This window comes from Agrilus planipennis, unplaced genomic scaffold (assembly GCF_000699045.2).
Source record: "Agrilus planipennis isolate EAB-ADULT unplaced genomic scaffold, Apla_2.0 scaffold177, whole genome shotgun sequence".
In the NCBI taxonomy this organism is placed as follows: Eukaryota; Metazoa; Arthropoda; class Insecta; order Coleoptera; family Buprestidae; genus Agrilus; species Agrilus planipennis.
Genome location: NW_020438926.1, coordinates 401537 through 425752, shown reverse-complemented (window position 1 = coordinate 425752; position 24216 = coordinate 401537). Strand labels below are relative to the sequence as shown.

Genomic DNA, 24216 nt, shown 5'->3' with positions numbered 1-24216 from the left:
TGAGTAGAGAATATAGTGGCGGATCGCGTGTCCGCCGACATTAATTCACTCGAGTGTGTTTATTCGATTATTTATTTCATCATCATAGCACCCTCCGATCCATTCTTCACGCGCAGCTAATCGCGATTTGTCATGCTATGCGAACCAAACTTCACACATGGACATACATACATATATATCTACTAATGTTGTAGATATAATACACACTCATGCAACATGCATCTGGAACTGTGTAAAAATGCACAACAATAGGCATATTATATTTTACATAATATTATAAGTATCTACTTATAGGTAGTTTAAAATATTTAAAAACTTCTCCTTGAAACTAACATACGAAAGCAAATTCAATATACGCATTGAAAAGCATGCAGAAGACGGTATCTTGTAGTCTTTTAGTAATTAAAAATTGAATAAAGCAGTAAAAATATATGTAACACTTGCATATTAGTATCTAAAAGTGAAAATACTTTAAACATTAAATAAATTCATATTTTGAAAAATATATTGCGTTTCGGATAGCGACTTTCTAAACAGAAGATTTTAATTCCCTACAGCTTAAGCAGACATTACAATATCCAATCCCGAGGGAACTAAGAGTTAGGACTTCAATGAATAAAAAATATTCTTTTCCTATTGCAACTACTCCTTTGGAAATCGGTTAGGAATGTGATTCGCATTAAGGCCACATCAGTCATAAGGCATACCGTAAAAGGTTCGGATAGGGTATCGACATCAGGGCCGGATTAGTACAAATAGGGCTTACCGCTAAAGGGTTGAAACAGGGCATCAACTTTAATAGAGAATCCCGTAAAAGGGTTCAGGTAGGGTAACAACATCAGGGCCAAATCAGTCTAAATAGAGCATGTCGTAAAAGGGTTGGGATTCAGTATCCACATCAGGCTAAATAGAGCATACCGTTAAAGAGTTGAAATAGACTATCCAGATTAGACATCCATCAGTCTTACTAGGGCATGCTTTAAAGAGATATTACTGTCACTGGATAATTCCGCCATAAGAAGTCACTTATTTTCCTATTCCCTAACTCGCTTTATTTTAGAGATCTAACAAAAATCCCCAATAAGAAAAATAGCTATATCATACAGAGGTACGTCCTAGAAGGGGAGGAGGGCAATCCCTCTTTAGGATTTGCTACTTTGGAGCAGTTCCAACCAAAAGCAGCACCGAAACTCCAGCGAAATTCAAAAACCCAATAACCCAAATCTAAATGATTTAAACTCCGTAACCCTATACTCTAAGTGTTTTAAACCTCCTAACATTATAACCTAAACTATCAAAATACACCCACAAAGTAGGTTTCCTACAAATGCAATTGGCATTAGGTTTTATATAAGATTGACATTGGTTTAAAAATTTCATATGATGATAGAAATGGAATCAAAACAAATTAGTAAAGTTCCTTGAAAGCGAAAATCATATAAAAGACAAAACCATTAAAGGTCTCCTTCCATCATCACCATTATACCAATCCGCTCAAAAAAACCTCTGGATCCATGACCCAATGATACTAGAACCTAGAAAATTCGAGGTTTATCCTACAGTTTGGAAGTATATCTACTGGTTTTAGCAGGATGCGATTGAGTTGTGTGTTTTTATTGGTAGGTAGATGAATACGTCTCGTGTGCTTTCTGGGTACCTAAATATTTGAATATAAGTACTTTTTTCTGTTTGCAACTCTTAAGGATCATGATTAGCAATTATGGAGTTGTTGAAAACGCTCTTTTTAATTTCTACTGAGCCGGCCTAATGGTAGGTTCAGTTCAATTAGGAAAAAGCTTGTTAGGCAAAATGGAGAAAAAAGATCAGTTTGCATTTACCTATCTTCGTTACAAAAACAAAAAAAAAAGTAGGCATTAATCAAGAGGCAACTCCGTCAAAAATGTCACAAACGCCACATTTTTCAGCCAGATTATGAGGAACAAAAAGGGATATATTACGGGTGTCTATGTCTGTGTGTGTATATAAATCAGAGACCATTAGCCATTAGTGTTACGAGCAAGTAGCAAGCGCTGCTCAGGCGCGTTCATTTGTCTAAACAAAGCGGCCTGCTTGGATCCATTAATCAGCGCACGACTGTTGACCGGATACGCCCACCTGACTTGCACCAATCGCGAGATCCCTACCTGCGTCAGTTGTACCAACATTGATCCGTTGTTTCGATATTTACCTAGGAATTATTTGTGTAAAATAACTCTCCAATTCATCGTTTTTGGTACCGCTGATGCTGCAACCATTTATTTTAAGCAGTGGAACGAATCTAGACAGCCGGCGATTCGCAAATTCGACTTAAAATGGCACCAAGGACCGTTTTTTTGAGGTTAGAATGGACAGACAGCAATGTGGCAATGGTCTCGATTAGTGTACACACCTCAGATTTTATTGAAATTATGGCATATTGTGCAGTTCACTATTCTGAACAAGAATATGTACCTACATACACTGGGCCCGCAAACCATTCCTCTGCATAGTTTTCGAGTCTTGAAAACCTAACCTAACGTTAGCGTTAACAAAAGAAGCTACACGATTTCGTTCGTGTTGCCGTTGTCTACTGTAATTTTATAATCCTCGCCATTCAAACAAAAGCATAATGTTCGGTTAAATTAAGATCATAAGAGGGTACGATAAGTAAAGACAACACGAACGTAGTGAACAGTGTACATTCTTTTGTTTACAGTAATGTACATCTACAAAAGATGACCTCAAGTTAGGTTTGGTTTAACTAGTTCTGATTATCACTTTTTTGAAGCTCTAAAACTATGCGGATTGTACAATACCAAAATTCCAACGAAATTTGCCTACACATCTAGATCATTACCAAATCGATCTTAGCCCTCATTTAGATAATTTTTCCTTATACCATCACATTTCCAACTGCCTTTAACCACAGCTTCACAACAAATCAAACTGTAAATGTTCCTTAATACTGTTCTGACTAACATGGAATTAGTATTCTTAAGAGGTGAAAGAGCAAAGCACTCGAAGAAAGTAATTTTAAAAACATTAAAATAAAAAATTATGAGGTAGTCAAAATTTCAAAATAAAATTTCCTGATAAAAATAAATCTAAAATTATAAATGGCACCTGCCCATTAGATACTGTAAATTATCATTCCATTCTGCATTTTTTAAATAACAAGACTTAGAAATTCTAGTCTTTTCAAATTTAGAGCCTACTTAACTCTTCCCGAAAATAAGTACCCAATTCAACTTTTGTTTGAAAGCTTCATAATATTACTCATTTACTAATTGCATTAAAAAGCTTTAAAACATTTACTGATTAAGTACAGGTCGGACGAAGAAAGCTGGCGAACAGTCGCGCAGGTACTTGCCCATTTATGACCTATTTGGGTAAGTCACTCGGAACGGATACACAAATAAGCTTTCAGATATTTATTTTAAATATTTAATCTACGCCGCTGATAAAAATACTGAAGAAAGAGGGCTACAATCATTATACCTAAAATTGCCTACTGTTGCCACCGCGCATCTACGCCATTTAAAAATTTCCGCCAGCTTTCAGCGTCAGGCCTGTACATACTTTTTATTAGTAAAAAATATGCCTTTCTCGCCATCTAACGGCTATTTCATAAATCTACCTCGTTTATAGGGGCGGTAACTGCCCTCTAGTGGTGACAGTCCAAACATTCGTGCTACAATCAATACAAGATGGCAGCAAACGTGTGGCGACATCAGAGAGCGGTTTGCTCAACTACTTCCACAACGTTGAGTTACCGACTTACAGTTTCCTAAACCAATGTCGATAAACTGCAGTTACCTTATTATAAATAGCGCGAAACTTTAAAATGTCTCTGACGAACGAATTCAGGGCAAGTCCTTAGGAAACTAATTAAAGTATTGTTGAGGAGATTAATAAACGATAATGATCAATAATGACTTTTAATATTTGTACGAATTAAAAGTCATTGCTAAAAAGCGTAGGTGGCGCAGAGCACTCATTGACCTAGAGAACTAAAATAAACTTGATTTGTATTGCTGATGAACATTGCAGCTATTCGTGTGTTTTGTATTTGGTTGATACCCATTTTACAGCTGAAATGCAATATTTAGGCTAGAAAGCGGTGTATAATTGGTGCTAATTAAATGTGAGGCTGTTGGAGGTACAACGAAGTTATTTCTATTAACAAGTAAGTGGAATTTTACCCTCGATACTCAATATTTGCGCATTTTACTTTGAAAATATCTATATTTGAAGGAAAACCTACAGGTGAGATACCGAATAACGTAACATACATTAAAATACCTGCAACAATTGTCAAACAAAAATCCTAGTGCAACAAAGATTAATACCTACTGTGAAATAATATTTACAAAAGTAAATTGAATCTACGAGGTAGACCTAAATATAAATTGTTACATTATTTTGCAAAATTTGATAATGGTAGATATGACCGCAATTAGTAACAAAAAATGATATTGCTAAATTATATTAGCTCTATTACTGATTATTTAATAAAAAAAAAATGGAATTAATAATCGTTGTTTAGATGTTTCTTATAATAATTTACATATAAGAATACTTAGGCATAAACGAATTTTGTTTTGATCATTTTTAAAGTCTACAAACACCTACAATTCATGATACGTTAAAATGAAAATATACGTCTGAACTATTTTAATTAAAAATATGGTTCCTAAAATAGATTGTTTAATCTATTTTTGTTACGTTTGTCCTATAAGTAAATAACTGTATGATCTTTATTTTACTTGTTACCATTTTATTTATGGAGTACAAAAGTGCAATAAAGAATATTTTGACAAGTTTAAAAAATTGTTGGGAATAGGAACGAACCTACTTTTCGGTAAGAATCGACAAAATATTTACCGAGTAGTTAATATCTCCAATAATACGAGGTAGTGTCAAAAAGAAAAGGAACCGACAATCAATAATATAACTTATATCAAAACCCAATTTGGCAATTGCTGTAAGGTCTTTATGATTCTTTTTCTCGGTCCTTTTAGGACTTGAAACGAGAAAGAAGATCCTTAACAATGCCGCTTGTGGTTGCAATGGCTCTCTCCGGTCTAGAAGCAGATCAATGGAACGACGAATTACGCGAAATGTACGAACAAGGGGCTCAATTGGTGCACAAGTCGTGTCACCACGATCTACTGAGGAGACCATCGGTCTCTAGTCCGAGTGCTTCCTCAGTAGCTTCGTCTTATCAATCATCTATCGAAAGTGGAATATCTTCGTTGTCCCCAAGCTCCGGCTCTGGTGAATTTGTCAGCCCTTTTATTAGCCAACCACCCTTGGAGTTAACATGTATAGGGCTAAGCCACAGAGCGAGAGCCGTGGAGGTAAGAATGACATGTTATTGTTTTTTCTTATGAAAGTACATGCGGTATAATAATATGCAGTTAAAATTAATTTATTAGAAAATTTCATTCTTAAACAACGAAAAAACGCAAAAAAAAATATTTATGTTCTTTGTAAGTGTTCGATAGGTAAGACCAGTTAGCGCTGCGCGAATTTCAAAACCAGCATTTACGTAATTGTTAATAAAACAAAAGTTCAAATGTCACCTCTTGAATAAATAATTCAACGAGTTAAAAATACGATTTTGTTTTTAATTACCGATTTGATTATACACCAAAACAAATCTTTTTTATATTTTGTCACGAATTAATACAAATGAAAAAAAAAATATTACTATTCTGCATACACATATGTTTTCATTTTATTATAGGACATCGAAAAAGAACTTTTTCGTAAAAGTACTCCAAAGGGGACGGCTGATTTTTCGCAACGACGTTACGGAGGAATTCAGGTAACAATTAAATATAGAGATCGAAACGTGCTAGAGCTGGGGGACCATATCAAAAACACACGCAATTTTTTCGACCCGGCTGTGATACCGAAAGGTGTAATGAGCTATTTCGAAAATCGATCGCAAATATCGCGATTGAGTGGGGCCGAACCACCTAATTTTCGTTTCCACAAATGTTCCTATTCAGAATGTGGTTTCAACGAACCACATTACTTCTAATAATCATTTTATTATGTCACCGAGAATCGATTGCCATATTATTATTATTATTACTGAAGGGGGTATTTGTTTTATTTTCTTAAAATGTGAAAAACCGCATCGTAAAGAGGAAAAAATAGAAAAAATGCAGTATTAGTCTTGAAACAAAATTTTACGATACCCGCCACCAAAATAACGTAAAAAGTCACTACCTAGATAATATTCGGTGCCGTAGATATTTTAATAATTAAGTATTTAAACATATAAATCCTACCTAAGTATATATATAGTTTCGTGGTATTTACGTGAGAGTACTTACTAATGTTTTTCAAGGTGTGTGATAAGAGAAAGTGCAATTTTAATACTTATGTGTAGAAATAATTATTATAATAATTGACTTATTGAAAATATTTATATTCTTTAATAGCTTCGAAAACTAATCAAAAATGCACAAGTGTCAATGCAGATGATAACCGAAACGCTTTTTCGTTTTTATAAAACTTAACCAACTAAACTTATTAACAAAAGAAAAACTAAAATGCATTTAATTTAGACTGTTGTGTTGCAAAAAAAATACAGAAATGACAAAGAAATAATTTTCTCTAATTAAAATGACACATTCCCTAGAAGTTTTCACTATAATAAAATTTAAAGCTCAAAGTAATAATTCTAAAGGAGTAATTGTCTGATGACCTTTTTAATTTTACCTTTAGAATGTTGATTTTGCAATCATACCATTTAAGAACGAATCTGGTATTATATAATTATATAGTATTTTGACAATGTCAATAATAAACAAATTAAACAATTGATCTGAATTCCTTTGGGGAAAACTTTTAAGAAATTTAACTAATCTAACGAAATGTAAAATTCGGTACTTCCTTATTTGAATAGGTACCTTGTATTTTTAAGATAAAAAAAAGCAATATAAAGTTCATATATCATGTACCTACTCTTAGTTTATGGTCGACTGAAGGATATATTTGCGTAAAAGCTGATTTAATGTAATTACGCTTATATGATAAGAACGTCTGTGATATCTATCATAATTTTACTCACGCATCGAATTTCGAAAAATCGACAACTTACGGTTAACCAGTTTCAGTACAGGGTGGTCATAGCTATAACTCACATAACAAACTACCACCTAAGTACTTTGGATTCTAACATTAATTGTTCACATAATATTCATAGCGATTACTTATTAATAACGTAACATGTGTTTTACTTTTTGCACCGACCCTGTATATGCATATTTAAGGATTATATAAGACGTGTGTAATGCCAAAGTGTTTAAATGTTTATTTTGGTTTTCAGTTAATTAATTATAGTATAAGCATTTATGAATAAGTTTACCAAAGGTTATAGGCATCTACTTCCTAGTTTAAACGTTTTTTTTTTATTTGTTTCACTGATTTTAGTTTATAAGGATAATATGTAATAATAATGATGATGATAATGTGATAAAGATAATGATTATATCTATGTATCTGTAATTAGAAGAGAGATATTCATTTTGGACAATTATTTTATAAGCAGTTTGTTTTATTATTGTTATTATTATTAACCGCAATGAATGTACCTACCTATTTTTGTGATCTGTTAACAAACAATTCTTGTGATAAAGTGCGTATGTTATTACTATGTAATGTATGTAAATCTATCCTGCCCTTATAAGTAAAATTGACTATTATTTTTATACAGTTGCTACACAACAAGAAAAAGACCTCAGATATTTTAAGAAATAAAAAAAAACAAGTCAACCAACATTTGTTTGTTTTTCAATTTCACCCTGTGTAAAGTACATAAAGTTTAATATAAAGTTGGCTGTCACACTTAAAGCTATTGCACAACATAAACTAATCTCAAATACGCAACAGTAGTTTCTTTGCTTTTTGTTTCACCCTGTATAAGTATCTGATAAAAAAGGCTGATGAAATTTAATATGTAATTTAAAAAATGAGAGTAATTGTAAAATACTGTTTTAGTTCATATAGTAACAATCCTCGATAATGCTAAAATTAATTTGTATATCGTTCCTTATCAAAGTTTTAGAAACATTTATAAAATTGTAAATTTAAAAAATTCTGCATTTGTGCGCCATCTGCTGTTTTTCACGTTAACGAAGTCATTCTAAAATGTAAATGGTGCAGAAATCTGGCTTTAATACAGCTATTCTTGTCGAGATGGCGCTCGCACACAATACTGTTCAAAATGAGAACTATTCAAATAGTTTCTATACAAGTTTTGTTGAAAATATCGTTTTTTATAAACAATACCTCAAAAAAATACAGCATTAACGCAGAATTTGTTACTCCTTTGAAATGTAAAAATTTTACCCCTAATACTTATCACCAAATTTCAATACTAAAACAAAGCCATAAAACTATTATAATTTAATGCCCTTGGCGCTATAAAAGTTTTAAAATTTTTGCATAACATAAAGTATCCTATAAAACGACGTAAAACGCTCTACTAGTTGAAAGCTCCCTTTTTTCCAAAAGGCTTATTATTAAACAACGTATTGTTCAGAGTTTTATTTAAAGCTCTTAGATATACGAAAGCTGGAATGGAACATCTCTATTCAACTTATTCATAACGGAACAAAAGCCATAGTGATGTAATTAAAAACTGCATTCATCTGTTTGTCTTCCCCAAACAATTGAAACAATACGTTTTTTACTGTGCCTTTCTTTTGTTCGTCCATGGTTTGCTGTGATTGTTGTACTCGACCGCAACACTGTACTGTTCTAACGCACACAATACTTTTTGTTCTCAAAAATTAATGACTCTTCTCTTTCCTCTCTGCAACTGATCTCCGATGGATATTCTGCTTGCCTTGGCAACCGTTTTTTTTTTTTTTTTCACTTGCTTTGTACGAATTTTCTCCATACATATACACACAAACATAATGCTATATACTATGGTTTATGTGTATGGAAATTCTATTTTCTTAAAAGCAAAAGCAATCCACGCTATAGTATCCAACCAGCGTGCAAAAGATTCAGCTAGCAATATTTTCACAATAATAGCAAAGAACCGATAACCGGAGGGCTCTTTTAAAACCTACGTAATAATTTTCCTAAACTTTTTTCCAAAGACGAAGGAACAGTACTAACGATATTTATTGTATTGTCATATATTTCTACCCACATAAATTAAATACATGTTTGATAAATCCTACGACTTACTAGTGAACATGTCCGAAGTCATTCATAATTTTAGTTTCAGAAGTTTGGGAAACAGGAAAATGTGGGACATATACATCAAATAGAGTTGCACAATGATTTAGCCTACAAAAATATTTAATGTTTGTCAAATTTGATTTCCAAAGTCTATATCTAAAAAAGTTTCATCATAATCATGAGGTCGTCACAGTCCTAAGACTGGTTGGACACTCACCTTCACTCTTTCTAACCCTGAGCTAATCTTCACATTTCCTAAAACTAGAACAGCCCACATCCTTAACTATTTGCGAACAGTAATCTAATCTAAGTCTACCTCTACCCCTCCTAACTTCCGTTTCTGCCTCTAATATGTCTCTGACTAGACCTTCATGCCCCAGAAGGTGTCCTACCAACCTATCTCGCCTATTTCTTATTGACTTCCGTAGAGTCCTCTGTTCTTCTATTCTTCCTAATACCTCTTCATTTCTAACCTTCTCTATCCACTGTATCCCCATCATTCGCTTGCAACACCACATTTCAAACGCTTCCAGCTTTTTCTTTTCCGCCGTGCCCACTGTCCATGTTTCGCAACCGTACAACGCCGCGCTCCAAACATACACCTTTAACAACCTTTTTCGAATTTCTAAATTAACCGTTAGCGAGCATAGAAGTGACTTCTTTTTATTACAGGCGACACGACTCTGCGCTATCCTCTGCTTTATATCCCTACTACTCCTTCCATCCTGACTTATCTGACTTCCTAGATACCTAAAATCAGCCACTTCTTCTAATTTTTTGTTTCCTATCTTTATATTCCCTCTTTTCCTACTTTTTCTTCCCTTGCATACCGGTATTTTTGTTTTGCTTTTATTTATTTTCATACAATACTGTTTTGTCTCAAAAACTTTAGCGTTCGTAAAATTGGAAATTAACTTTGTTCCAATTTCCCTACACCATGTTGTATATTTTTCAAAAGATGATTGCATGTAAAACAGTGGGAACCCTACGTTCGCTTCTCAATTTCCCATTAGTGCAAGTGATTTTTTTTATTATTAAACGGCGCAATAATGAAAGGAAAAATGTAAAATGCAATGAATAATATTAATACGAATTTATATAGAAGCCGGACGATACCATGGACCCCGGCAGCTTGTATAGCGACTTGTTCTTTCTGATTGTTGTAGAACAAGCAAGTGAAATAGTAAATGCATCATTGTTCATTTTTTACGGTAGCGGAGATGAATAGAAAATCTAAAATCCTCCCTCCACAATACGATCGCGTGTCCATTGTTACATTCACGTTTTATGGGGTAAATATATGCACGCGGATAGACATCATAGTGGAATGAAAGCGCCACGGGATTTATGCAGATAATCTCGACAAAAGGACTCAGATACAATAGATTAAAATCGTTGTTAAAATTTTCACAACTACCATACTGTATATTACTCGAAATGCACCCCTACAATGCACTTTTCCTTTATAATACATATGTATGCATTGTACATCTACAATACGCACAATAATTCACAAACCTGCATCGTTTGGAAAAAGCCTGCAAAAGATCGCAGAGTTGACAAATAAAATTGTTCTATAGCAGTCACCGAAAATTTTGTATGGGACGTTTGGCATCTTATTAGTTGGGTCGATGGTCCGATTTTTGTAAAACATTAATAAACAATATACAAATAAAACTCCGTTTTGGTTAGAATAATTCCTTCAATACCTGAATCTAACCAGAGATGTGCAAAGCCTCTACCTAAGGATTTTCAAGCTCTAAGTCCAGAGCCCCTACTTAAAGTGCTTTAGTCCTACAACCCCTCCTCAGTTGAACCTACAATGTGTACATAGGTAATATCTGAGTAATCGAAGATCGAAAAAATTTTTTTTCACTTCGAATAATACGCAGATATGTTGTGTAATCTATCTATCTACCAACTACATCAGCAGACGTTTCGCAATTACACTGTCGCTTCCACTAATTGCATGCACACTTCATCGTGTCATTATCGCAAAACGCATTATACATTCCGTGGTCCCGTCCCACAACAGCATCCCGTTTTGTTCCAGAGTGTGTACATCAGGCGTCGCGTCGCCCAAGTCGGGACACTACCGCGAAATCATTCTACCGCTTCATAATACGTAAGTGTGTAGGTTGGTATATCTGCGTGATGGAATTGAACGAATGACTAACTTTATCCTTATCGAAGTAACTTTGTGTGTATGTCTATACTTATCCTACAGGCGACACAGGATGGATAAATGGAAAACGTATCCCCTATCATTGTAAACGTAGGTATAATGCATTATATCTATTGGAAGGTCTAAGAATCCAGGTACGAACGAACGTTTATTCCTGTGCAAACAGAATGTACCAAGTGCCTCAAAAGTCTCCAAAGTATCTTAAAAGTAAACAACCGGGCGCTAAAGAACAAATATATTTTTCGATTTGATGTAGAACAGGATCAGAACTTGGTAAAGCTCTCACCAAAAGAGCTCCAAGAGCTAAGCAGAAAATCTTGCTAAAAGTACTTTGGACCTTGAAACCCCAATTACACATTAAAATTCAAGGACCAATTACCCGCAAAGCAATGAAATCCTTAAGCACTTTCAAAGGGCTTTAGCTCCTTATTCATAATTCTTGAGACCCTTTGAACTACAAATTATAAAGCACTTTTATAAAGTAATTGGCTTACCAAGTTACCAAATTACAGTATTTTCAAGCACATTTTCAAGTACAAATCACTAAAGTTTTACCAAGTTTCGGATATTTATCGAATTTTATTTACAAAACAGACTTAACCCAAACAAATTGCATTCAATTTTGGCATCAGACAACAACCAGTATTTCAGCAATTGAAATTAACCACATCAGCAAAACGCTTAAGATAATAATATTTCAAGCAGTTTTATAGCTTCGTAATAAAATAAGATGAAGTAGATTTTGAAAATTGAATTCAAACAATCAGCAAAATGTTTTTAAAGTTATTCTTACTTTAGAGAGCACTGTTCATTCACTGCTGAGCCGTCTTTCGTTACATAACACACGTATATCTCTCGCTCATCTATTGTTCGTAATCGAACAAAAACCGCATGTATCAAATAATAAGGTAATAGATTTTGTTTCCAGTAGGTAAATCCTGATTAAATTTGGAATTATCGTGTCGTAATTCAATAATTTTTATTGTTCAAGACAACGAATGTATATACGTACAATAGATAATGATGTTATTGTTAAGATAAACACTGACTAGTTATTTATTACAGTCAAAGTATTTGGCAAATAGATAATTTAGGGTTCTGAAAGCAACATTCCAGTAATGCAAGACACGGGGGTACACACAGAGCTAGGCAAAGGTCTTTAAGTCTAACGCCCTCACTTAAAGTGCTTTAGCCCTTGAAGCAGCTTTTGCTTCTAGACCCTGAAAGGACTAGAAGCACACTGACAGTCACAAACTACTAAAGTTCTACGCAAAAAGTTTGTATTTTCTTAGTTCTTCAATCAGTATCGAAGATAATTATCGATGTCGATGAAAATTCCCACATCGCAGAGTAGCAACCCGCTAACACCGTTCTAAAGTCCACGCAATATGCCCTCATACAAAAGATTTGTAGGGAAAGACGCGTTCCCGACGCCTTTGAATGTGAGCATACGAGTTATATGTATGGGGAGAAAGAGAAAAGACGCCCGCTCCCCAGCTCGAGTCCCGACCGGACAACAGCAGCTACGCAGGGCATTGTGTTCCTTGACAAAGGCGCTTTCATAAGTTAACACCGTCCGAAGCGATGGTCGGTCGGCCGTGGCCATTCTCTGTGCATATTAGATAGCGGTCTTCGTCATTCCCAAGGCAATTTATAACATATTGGTTTATTATTTTACCATCTAATGACTCAAGTTCGATTAAAACGTCCTTAAACTCACACCAAGAGGACATCAGTGAGGACGTTTAGTTGTATTATCTGCAGACGCACGAATGTTGGTCTGCGCCACGGATTATAACAATGGTAAAACCAAATAATAACAAATATGACTTGCAATTAATGAATTCCAGAAAATCTACAGATGGAATAGGCGAGATAGGTTGGTAGGACATGCTAAAAAGAGGAGATAGACCTAAATTGGATTACTGTTCATAAATAGTTAAAGATATGGGATGTTCTAGTTTTGGAGAAAAGGTGGAGGTGCGTGTCCAACCAGTCTTGGGACTGACGACCTTATAATGATGAAATTTTCCTGAAGCCGAGATTTTTGGGATTAACATGATTTTCAAAAAGTTGCAAAATAGATTGTATGAACTAAAACGTTCAATGCCAGTGCTCTAGACAGAATTTTATGAGAATTGACAAAATACAAAAATTAAATTAAAAAGGGCTCCATATTCGGACCAGATGACTGTGATGCAGAATTAATTCTCTTTCTTCTGCGATGACTAGTTTATCTGACATTTCATGAGCAAGCTGCTGTGGTTGGCACTCTTAGAAAACCTAGCGAGGATGTAAAAATCCTTCGTTGCTGTTGTGCTCGGGTTGTTTTGGAGATGTCAACCATAACAGCTGACGAAACATAGAATTAATGTACTCGCCGAAGGAGGAGAACCAATGCTGTACAAGGGTCATCAAATCTTGAGAGAAAGCCTCAGCCTATTCATCAAATCAAAATATAACCAGAGCAAGTAATAGATTTTGGTAAAACCTGCGTATTTTGACGACGCCACGACGGAGTACGTGCAGGACACCCTGCGAACTACGACTCGTGGTTGTTGAGGTAATATATTAGGTATAGGTGTACCTAAGCATTGTCTTGGCCGTATTTCAGACATTCATTCAATACAGGTTAATTGACAGGGACACAATACGATCCAATAACAAAGCACCCTCGCGGCGGCCATTGTGTATTAATTTGAGTACGCGTTGACATATAGAGGATCCCCGTTAACAATGGTCGACGCCGAGCGTCGCCGCCGCGTCATCGTCATCAACAGCCGCCCGTTCGACAATAAACTAATACCACTGCGCCGCTATACACTTTTCGTTTTTGTTAAAATTCTAATATCTGCGGTCGGTAAAGAATGAACATTGTATTTGTGCGGGCGGGGGTTTAATTGAAACGACGGGCGCCGTGTGTGGTGAATACCGTACACACATACACACCACGACGACGACGACGTACTTGACGATGTTTGTCTCTCTACATCACAAAAAAACCCTTGGAAATTAATTTAATTGACGTGGGTAGGTGCGACACGATAGAAAAGCCAGACCAGTCAGCTAGTCGTTCGTTCAGTCAGATGCTCTTATATGCGTTTTGCTGAGCCCTTTTATTACTTTTTTGTTACCGTTGATTTTTTTATAGTTCTAATTAATAGAAATTTATATGGTATACGGATTTTAGTGAAATGGTAAAATTAAGATATCTATTTAGGTACCTACTGTCAGATATTGATTGAAAATGATTGGCGAGTAAATGAGGTGCCACTAGATATGGGTGCAAGGAGGTGTAAAGCTTTTGAAATATTAATTTAAAGAATGATGGTTAGACAAAAAATCATTCCTTTCCTGAGTCAGTCTTCACATTTCCCTAAAACGATTAGAATATCTTACATCCCAAACTATTTACGAACGGATCTTCGTCTCGCTCTCAACTCCTGTTTGTGCTTCTAGTACTACCCCTCTTATCTCAGAAGGTGTCCTACGGTAAGAGAGATTGGATAGTAGAACGCTTACTATCCTATCTCGTCATTTCCTTATTGATTTCCACATTTATTATGCAATCGCCCAGTATATACAGGAAGTGAAACACCGTAATCAAGAACAAAACGGAAGGCAGTGGTAGCAGTAACGGTAACAATGGATAGAGACGGTGGCTACAAAAAGTCGTGAAATCGAGGCGCGAGAGAGAAAGAGAGCCATCTTTAAATGGAACAATAAAGGCCCTTTAAAAATCCCCAAGAATAAAAGAGACAATTGTCTTCGCATATATACAAAGTATAATAGGAACGAACACAAAAAAGTCATTCCATCGCGTGCTCACGGACGTGAGAGCGGGAGGATAACGGAGAGAATGGGAAAAGGGGGGAGGTGGGAGTCGGGAGGAAACGGGTAACAATACATACGTACATACATACACGTGCACATACACATTAAACACACAATAGTCGGCTTGTACGGCAACCAGCGCACACAATGGCCGAGAAAAGAATAGCCGAATGCACCGGCCGTGAACGGAGCACAAAAGAAGTCACTTCTGTATAATTGTGTAAATAAAGGACGCGCCTTTCGAATCATATTCAGAAAAATAAAAGAAGAGAATTGCCCTGAAAATTACACGCTGATGGGCACCGTACCGCACCGCACCGCACTGCGCCGACAGGTTCCCGTGTCGACACCTTGCCTTGACGTACCGCTTCGGTGTCCATTTTGGTAGGAGGGTAACCGCCATGAACATGCTAATATCTGCAGATGCTTATTAAGGGTAAAAATGTTTAACTTCATCATCATCATCATCATAACGTCGTCAGTCCTAAGACTGGTTGGACACGTACCTCCACTCTTTCCTATCCTGAGCTAAACTTCGCATTTCCCTAAAACTAGAACAGCCCACATCCTTAACTATTTGCGAACAGTAATCTAATCTAGGTCTACCTCTACCTCTCTTAACTCCTGTTTCTGCCTCTAATATGTCTCCGACTAGACCTTCATGCCTAAGAAGGTGTCCTACCAACCTATCTCGCTTGTTTTTTATTGACTTCCATAGTCCTCTGTTCTCCTATTCTTTCCAATACCTCTTCATTTCTAACCTTTTCTACCAACGATATCCTCATCATCCGCCTATAAGACCACATTTCGAACGCTTCTAACCTTTTCTTTTCCGCCGCGCCTACTGTCCATGTTTCGCACCCGTACAATGCCGTGCTCCAAACATACACCTTAACTTAACGATAAAAAATACTATTTACCATACTGACCGCGTTTGCCTTTACCAATTTGCATCATAATTTGTCGCTAATTTGTTACCAAATCCAAACATTTGTCACTACATAAACCATAATCGCCCTTTGGGTACCTGCACACTAAGTTACTGACACCTGACACAGAAGAGGAGCTAAGGACAGCGGAAGACCTAGATTAGATTAGTGTTCGCAGATGGTTATAATAAGGATGTGATTCTGAGATGTACTAATTTTCAGGAAATGCCATGATTGGTTCAGGGTAGAAGGCAGTTGGAGGTGCGTGTTTAAATAAAAGACAAAAAAAACTCAAAATAAATAATAAAATCATCTTTTAATGATGTTTGCCTTTTCGCATTTCGATTGTTGTGGTACCTTCATTACAAAGTTAATTATTTCGCGTCATCTATTTCTTTTTCCGACCGGTAAGTCCCTTTTTTATTACACCACGAGTGGATGCAGACGGCTCGGGTGTATCCTTTGAAAAATAAGCCGCGAGAAAAAGATTATGACAGAAGAACATCACGCCAACCACACGCCCATCCATTGTTTGATCCAATTGATAATGGTGTTGGTACACGCACAACACTGAAAGGAATTAAGCCATGAAAGGGCATAAAGGCGCTAAAAAAATATTTAAGAGATGGCTCCGGGAGCATTAGTGCATTAATGACGTTACACACCAGCCGATACATGACGGTCGCGTCGTATATTCTATTGTATTATAGATAGTGGTGGACGCAAACAAAAGATAATGAAATTTAGGGCTACATCAAAGGTTGTATGCGTCGATCGTTAATTCGGGAAAAAGTATAAAAATTGACAGTCACTACATTAAGGGGCAGCAGCTGCCCCACCCTGAACTCCTTAGTGGCGGTAAACACAGCACGCGTGCCTCAACGAAGAACACAGTATGCAATTTTGATATAGTTCTTAGTAGTAATTTCTAGATTAATAAAAATTATTTACCTCTATGGAATTTTTAACTTCCCAGTAAATAGGGAAGTTATTTTAAAGGGTTTAATTTTAAAAATCGCGGTTTTCAACATATTTTGAAATTTGACCGAAATTTTTAAATAAAAAGACTAAATTCTGGAAAATTTTAAATTTTTAGTATATGTAATTAGACATTTTTATCCATTACTAGATATTGCATTTCTGTACTAGCAGTTGATTTGAATCAGTTGCTTCCTGTACTGGGAAGTTATTCGTGTAGACCTTAAGGGTCGCACCAGTGACGCCACACACAGAGTCCAGAGCCATACCACGGCTTGTTATACTGTTAATTAAAACTGGAATGTTTGTGTAGAACTCCTGTTCTAATAATTTAAAAAAGATTTTTAGAGTTCGGCTAGTTTTAGGCAGTTTTCAACAGAGTAGGAGATATGTTTAGATTTTAGATAAACTTGGTTGAAGAACCGTATTCCAACATGTCCAGCAAATTATGCATTTTCTCTCACGCAACATAAAAAGTAAAAAATGCCGACAAAGAAATGTGAATTTCTACGTTCGACAAACATTTTGCTTTATCCGTATATTAGGGGTTGTTACTTTTGATACATGTATTACGTCGTTTTCGATAAACGATGATAGAGACAAAGAAGGACTAAAGAAAATAATATAGAGACGAACGGATGGGTATGAGTAAGAGAACGAGTGCACATGTGGCGGGCGGCGATGATGGCTGGTCTATAGAAGCGTCGCGTCGCGTCGAGTCGCCTCGCGTCGCTGATAACACGAGTTTGAAATGGCATTAAGCTTGCTTCTATAGTTCTATTATATGTATACAATACCGAATACAACACACTATTGTATTGTATTCATTGTGCCAGCCGCCCGCCCGTCCGCCCCCCATTGCCGTTGTATTGTAGAGAATCTTTGTCCCTTTATAATATTCATCTCGGGCACAAAAGCGCCACATCGCGAGTTATCTGCCTCGCGCTATTGATATTTTTAACAGGCTCTGAATCGCATCGCATCGCATCGCCGACTCGGGGAACAAGTGAAATAGAATTATTTACGTCTTTTCTTCGGATCTGTGTGCCGAATAGGGCCACTTAGTATTGTTGTTGGTTGTTGTCGTCGTTATATCATCGAAAGACACGGCCTTTATTAGTGAATCGGAATTTAACACAATGCATCAGCCGAGAATGACGAGGTAGACGGCAAGTAGAACGACGACAAGAGGCGAATTCCCAAAATTTACTTCGCAAAGATAAATACACTGCTGTCCACCCTCGGCATGCTTTTTATACTTAACGCATATACAAGAAAATTCAAAAACACTTACTTATATACCAGTAGAAGTTAGTCTTCTATTACATCGGGTTGTTCGGAAACTCATTTCGTTTTTTTTTTTTTGTGGAAATGAAAGATAGTTTTCGTATAATAAACAAATACTTTATTAAATTATATATTGACCGTTCTGGTCCAACACCTTTTGCCATCTTTCTGGTAGTAGCGTAATTCCACGCTCATAAAATTTTTGGTCTTTGCTGGCAAAAAACTGATCGAGGAGGTTTTTGACCTCCTCATTTGAGGTGAAGGTTTTACCGTCTAAAAAATTTTGGAGTGACCGGAACAAATAATAATCCGATGGTGCCAGGTCTGGAGAATATGGTGGGTGTAGCATTGTATCCCATTCAAGCTGTAAAAGCTTTTGGCGAGTGACCAAACTTGTGTGAGGTCTCGCGTTGTCTTGGTGAAACACTACACCTTTCCTGTTGATTAGTTCTGACCTTTTCTGTTGAAGTGCATCATATCCGGTAAAAGCTCAAAAAAACCGATTCCTTTAAAATCCCACCAAACAGACAGCATCACTTTTTTTTGGTGAATATCGGCTTTGGAAATGGTTTGAGCCGGTTCATCTTTTTTGCTCCATGACCTCTTGCGTTTGACCTTGTTGTATACAACCCATTTTTCGTCAACACACCTTCTCCATACACATCAGTCAATTTCTTTCTGGCTTGAACAGCATTTTTACCCTTTCTGTTGTAAAACAGTAAGATATGTCGAAAATGCTGCTTATCGCTCTCCATATTTAAAAGGGCACCAACCAAAAACTACTGCGTAGAATTAATTGGAAGTTTTCACACACAAGCCTTGCTATATGAGCTCTCAAAGCATATAAAAATTATACGGCTTAAAGGTGATGTCGGGTGCAAAAGAATACAATTAAATCCTCTGTCGGGAAAAAACGAAATGACTTTCCAAACAACCCTACATTTTTTAAGCCGTTTTATTAAAATTGTATAAAAATATTTAGACTTAAAACAGTGTAACACTTTCATTTCGTTAATTCGTATTTTTTAAGCTCTACAAACAAATGTCATACCTACTCTAGCTTATGAAAGGTGTTCGAGGCCCCCCGTGCTCGTTATAATTGACATGGTGTTGACTGCATTAAGTCACCGCAACTCCACCCCCTGTTCATGTCAACCCGATACAACAACAGCCGTTTGCAGGGCGAAAGCACCGCACAAAAAGCAGCTGTGGAACAAGACCACCGAGAAATATAAGTACTTATAACTTCTCCTGTGTTCACACAGCCCATCAATGACGATAATGGTGTTTGATGGATGACTCAAATTCAAAATTATTACCGAAATGAAACACGTGTTGTCGCAATAATCACGTTGACATTAGCAGCAACAAACCGGTGCGAACAATTCGAAACCGATCAGCTGAGACAACAAAACCGAAATTTAATACGATACCAAAAGAGGGGTAGTCAGGGCAACAAGAAAAGTTACTGTACCTAATTTAGCTATAAGAACAATGGGACGCTGAAAGTGACCAATCAGAAGTATTAAGAGTTAACTAATCCTGGAGAATTAAAAAAATAAGAAACTAATGGCTAATACACCTTCTGGGACTGTATAGCATACATATAACCGTTGACAATGGAGAAATTTCATCTTCTGAAAATATTTCGAGTTGCGCCAACAAACTGGCTCCTTTAGAAAATGCCATGAATAAGTCTAAATTGTAGCCACAATGACGTCTTTCAGAATGCTCTTGAATATAGCGTTAATTTCGAATAGACTGCAAGGGAAATATGAAAAAGTCCGCGCCGCGCCGTTCCGTGCCGTGCCGCGCGCCCTGTGCCCAACAGACAACCCGGAGCTTTTACATCTACATACGTATACACACACATTTCTACTCGACCTTATTGAAAAGCTCTGCTTACGTTTAAACATCCTACTAAAAATTAAAAAGATACTAACAGTAGGAAGAGTTAATTTAAACCAATTAAAATTAATAGTAGACCTCTCTTACTACAGCATTATTTCTAATATAATTTTTAATAAACAGTCGAACTACCTAACTCGAATCTTCAAGGAGAAAATTAGAATGATGGGCTGATGGGCCGTGGTCTGTTGGGTTGTTTTCCCGACGTTTCATCCACAACTGTGGTGGATATTTTCAAGGGCGATATCGAAGTTTTCTCAGTTGCGAAACGGCGACAACTGCTCTCGTATTTATATCGTTCTGGGTGGGGGGTGTGGGTTTTGGTTGATGTTCCATGGTTGATTGCGTTCTGTTTGGCTATGGTAGTTGTTTTTAATGTCGGTAGTCAGTTCTTATGTACTTTCATGCCTTCTTCGGCCATTGAAATATATAAACACAAGAACAAGTTCAATAAAAAAAAGAAAAGGGCATAAAAGTACATAAGACACAAATGTCCATCGAATAACCGAGCGGCATGGCCTAGAGGTCTAGACCATTGCTTAGCATTCGGGAGGACGCCGGTTCGATTCCGCGCCCGTCTGCCTTGGTCCAAGTTTTTCTGTGGTTTCCTTGGATCACTTAGGCAAATGCTGGGGCAGTAATATTCCACAGATAATCTTTCATTCTCTTCTGTCTTCATTTCATCCGTCTCATCTTTCTCACCCGAACCACCACCCACCCATTCCCACGATTCCTGAAAGCAGGCTGAAGAGGGCCTTCCGCCCTACCTTNGCAGGACTACTTTAAACAAATTTTAGTTTTACAATAAATAAATAAATGCTTTTCTATTAAGTCCTAACGTTCAATAATGGTAACAATAACAGCGACCATAACTTCAATTTCAGAGTTTATTTGTACTTTGAGAACAAACAACTAAATTTTTAATTCTCAGAAATAAATTTAACGTAAGTGAAAAATTTACGTTATTGTACCTGATGATGATTTTATAGAACAATGATATCGCAAAAACCATATACGTATTAGAATTAATTTCAAAAAACATTAAATATAAAAATAAAACCACCTTTTATGAAAGTAAAGAAAGTTAAAAAAATAATTACAAGTTATGGTTATTAAATTTACTGAAGATATTAAATATAAAGTTCTCAAAGTACTCTTTTTAAAAGGAAAATGAAGTTTTATGTCAGAAAGCTTTTCCTTCTATGTTTCCAGCGAAAATGCTACCCAAAATTTAACAAGTCACATACATATAAAATACAAGATTTATTAATAACAGACTACAAGGTTATCTATCAACTGTCGATTTTTAGTCCGGAGACACTTCAGAACAATTAAGTTTTCTTCGGATTTTTCAATTTTTATGAAAAACAAAATTTTATTGTTCATTTATTGACAATGTTCCTATTGAATATCAAGCAAAATGTAGTTATTGTACTATACCAATTCTCTCCCTAGAGTATATGCAGAGTGAGCTTTCATTCTCTTCTGTCTTTATTTCATCCGTCTCATCTTTCTCACCCGAACCACCACCCACCCATTCCCACGATTCCTGAAAGCAGGCTGAAGAGGGCCTTCCGCCCTACCTACCGGCGTAGTCCGGAGGAACTGCCCGCCCACCAGCATTACTGGCTGGTGGGAATGAAACACCCAAAAGTTTTTTTTTTTTCGCCGTTTCGCAACAGATGCCCTTGAAAATGTCCACCACAGTTGTGGATGAAACGTCGGGAAAACAACCCAACACACCACGGCCCATCAGCCCGGAAAACAACTCACCCAGATTCGACGCCGGCAGTGAAAGTCTACAATCAACAATATGAAAAACAATTTAATATTGACAGATTTGACATCCTATAACTAATCTGTACACCCTCTGACAAACAGTTTCACTGGTCTAAACCTAATTTGAGTGACTCTTAGAGCCTAAGTGCTAAGAATTGTTGTGAAAAATACCAATTTAATATTGAAACTCCTCCTCTAGATTACCCTAGCCCGTAACCTCATGATCCTAATTAATAAACTAATCGTTTTTCTAAAAAAATAAGGAAAGATGACTTACTACAGGAGCTATAAGTAGATTTATAGACATATGTGGGTCAGATGAAATTCTATAGGCGACATTTTTTAGGTCGCCATTTAAAGCTGCGAATGGATATCGTTTTTAAAAAACTTTCCGATTGCAAATCGATTTCAGTCCCAGAAGAAGATGAAGAAGGCGAAGGAACGACGGACGGTGACGACGACGGTGGCGCGTCGGGTTGGCGGTGGAGACCTGACGTCAGTTATCGGGACAAAAGGCCTCTTGATTCTCATTGTATGTTTGTTCCCGCAGCTTTTATCATTCTCAAATACACGGACCAAGTTTCTTTTATGAATCCACGGCTTTACTCTTTTATTTTGCAAGAGTTGAATAGTGACAATTGAAAGCGCGTTCTTTGTTAGCTGTTTTTTTGTTTCCGCTTCTGCTGTGTTAGGTGGGTGCGGAATAGCTATTGTTTAAGAGCCTTACATTGTCGATTCTGATGTAAAGCAACCAGCCAAAGGAGGGCCCACCTCCTTCCTAACGTGCACCTACGACAAGATGTTTCTTATTACATCTACTACCGTGCACTTGCTACTCTTTTTACTAAAATGTCGTTTCTTCTAGCGCCTTCTTCTGAAACGACGACACCGCCGCGGCGCTTTACATCGGCGAGTTGGCGTTTGCAATCGCGACCGTGTCAACAACCAACGATATCATGTAGTATATCTGTGTCAGGGCGCAAAGCGTCTTCCTCATTCTACGAGGAATATTAAAACAGTACTTTAAGATATAGGGTGTATCACACCGAATTGTAATAAAATCGGTATTATATGAAATTAAACCCTTCAGATGTTGGGTCCAGGTTGTAATTGATCAAAATGCTCATTATTTCGTCGATAGCGTCGAGGAACATTCCTAATTTTATTTGGACTTTAGACCACCGATTCGCCAAAAGCTTAATCTATATATTTTTGTTTGTAGGCATTTGAATGTTCCTACTAATAGCTACGTACGTATTGTAGCTAAAAGGATAACAAGGATAATGATTTACAGTATAACGGTCACTCTAGGAACCGTGCGAATATATTTTGATATTATAAACGAGTTAGCTTTAAATAAAATGGAAGCGGTATTGACAGATCGGTACTGTATGAAAATAAATAAAAGTAAAAATAAAATACTGGTATACGGGGGAAGAAGTAGGGAAAGAGCGAATATAAAGGAAGGAGACGAAAAATTAGAAGAAGTGGCTGATTTTAGATACCTAGGAAGTCAGATAAGTCAGGATGGAAGGAGTAGTAGGGATATAAAGCAGAGGATAGCGCAGAGTCGTGTCGCCTTTAATAAAAAGAAGTCACTTCTATGCTCGCGAACGGTTAATTTAGAAATTCGAAAAAGGTTGTTAAAGGTGTATGTTTGGAGCGCGGCGTTGTACGGTTGCGAAACATGGACAGTGGGCACGGCGGAAAAGAAAAAGCTGGAAGCGTTTGAAATGTGGTGTTGCAAGCGAATGATGGGGATACAGTGGATAGAGAAGGTTAGAATGAAGAGGTATTGGAAAAAATAGGAGAACAGAGGACTCTATGGAAGTCAATAAAAAATAGGCGAGATAGGTTGGTAGGACACCTTCTTAGGCATTAGGGTCTAATCAGAGGCATATTAGAGGCAGAAGCAGGAGTTAGGAGGGGTAGAGGTAGACCTAGGTTAGATTACTGTTCCCAAATAGTTAAGGATGTGGGCTGTTCTAGTTTTAGGGAAATACGAATATTAGCTCAGGATAGGAAAGAGTTGAGGTACGTGTCCAGCCAGTCTTAGGACTGACGACCTTATGATGATGATGATAACCGAGTGTCGTTATTAACAGAAGTTTGCAAGACAAAGTG

At 36.7% G+C, this 24216-nt stretch overlaps 1 protein-coding gene across 1 annotated transcript; it reads left to right on the top strand.

The window, feature by feature from the left end:
* Window positions 1-3978: 3978 nt before the first annotated feature.
* Window positions 3979-7766, top strand: LOC108740718. The gene is made up of 3 exons (XM_018475158.1): window positions 3979-4165; window positions 5001-5339; window positions 5729-7766. The coding sequence occupies exons 2-3, from the start codon at window positions 5031-5033 to the stop codon at window positions 6026-6028; spliced, it is 609 nt and encodes a 202-aa protein (XP_018330660.1). The 5' UTR covers window positions 3979-4165; window positions 5001-5030; the 3' UTR covers window positions 6029-7766.
* Window positions 7767-24216: the final 16450 nt, after the last annotated feature.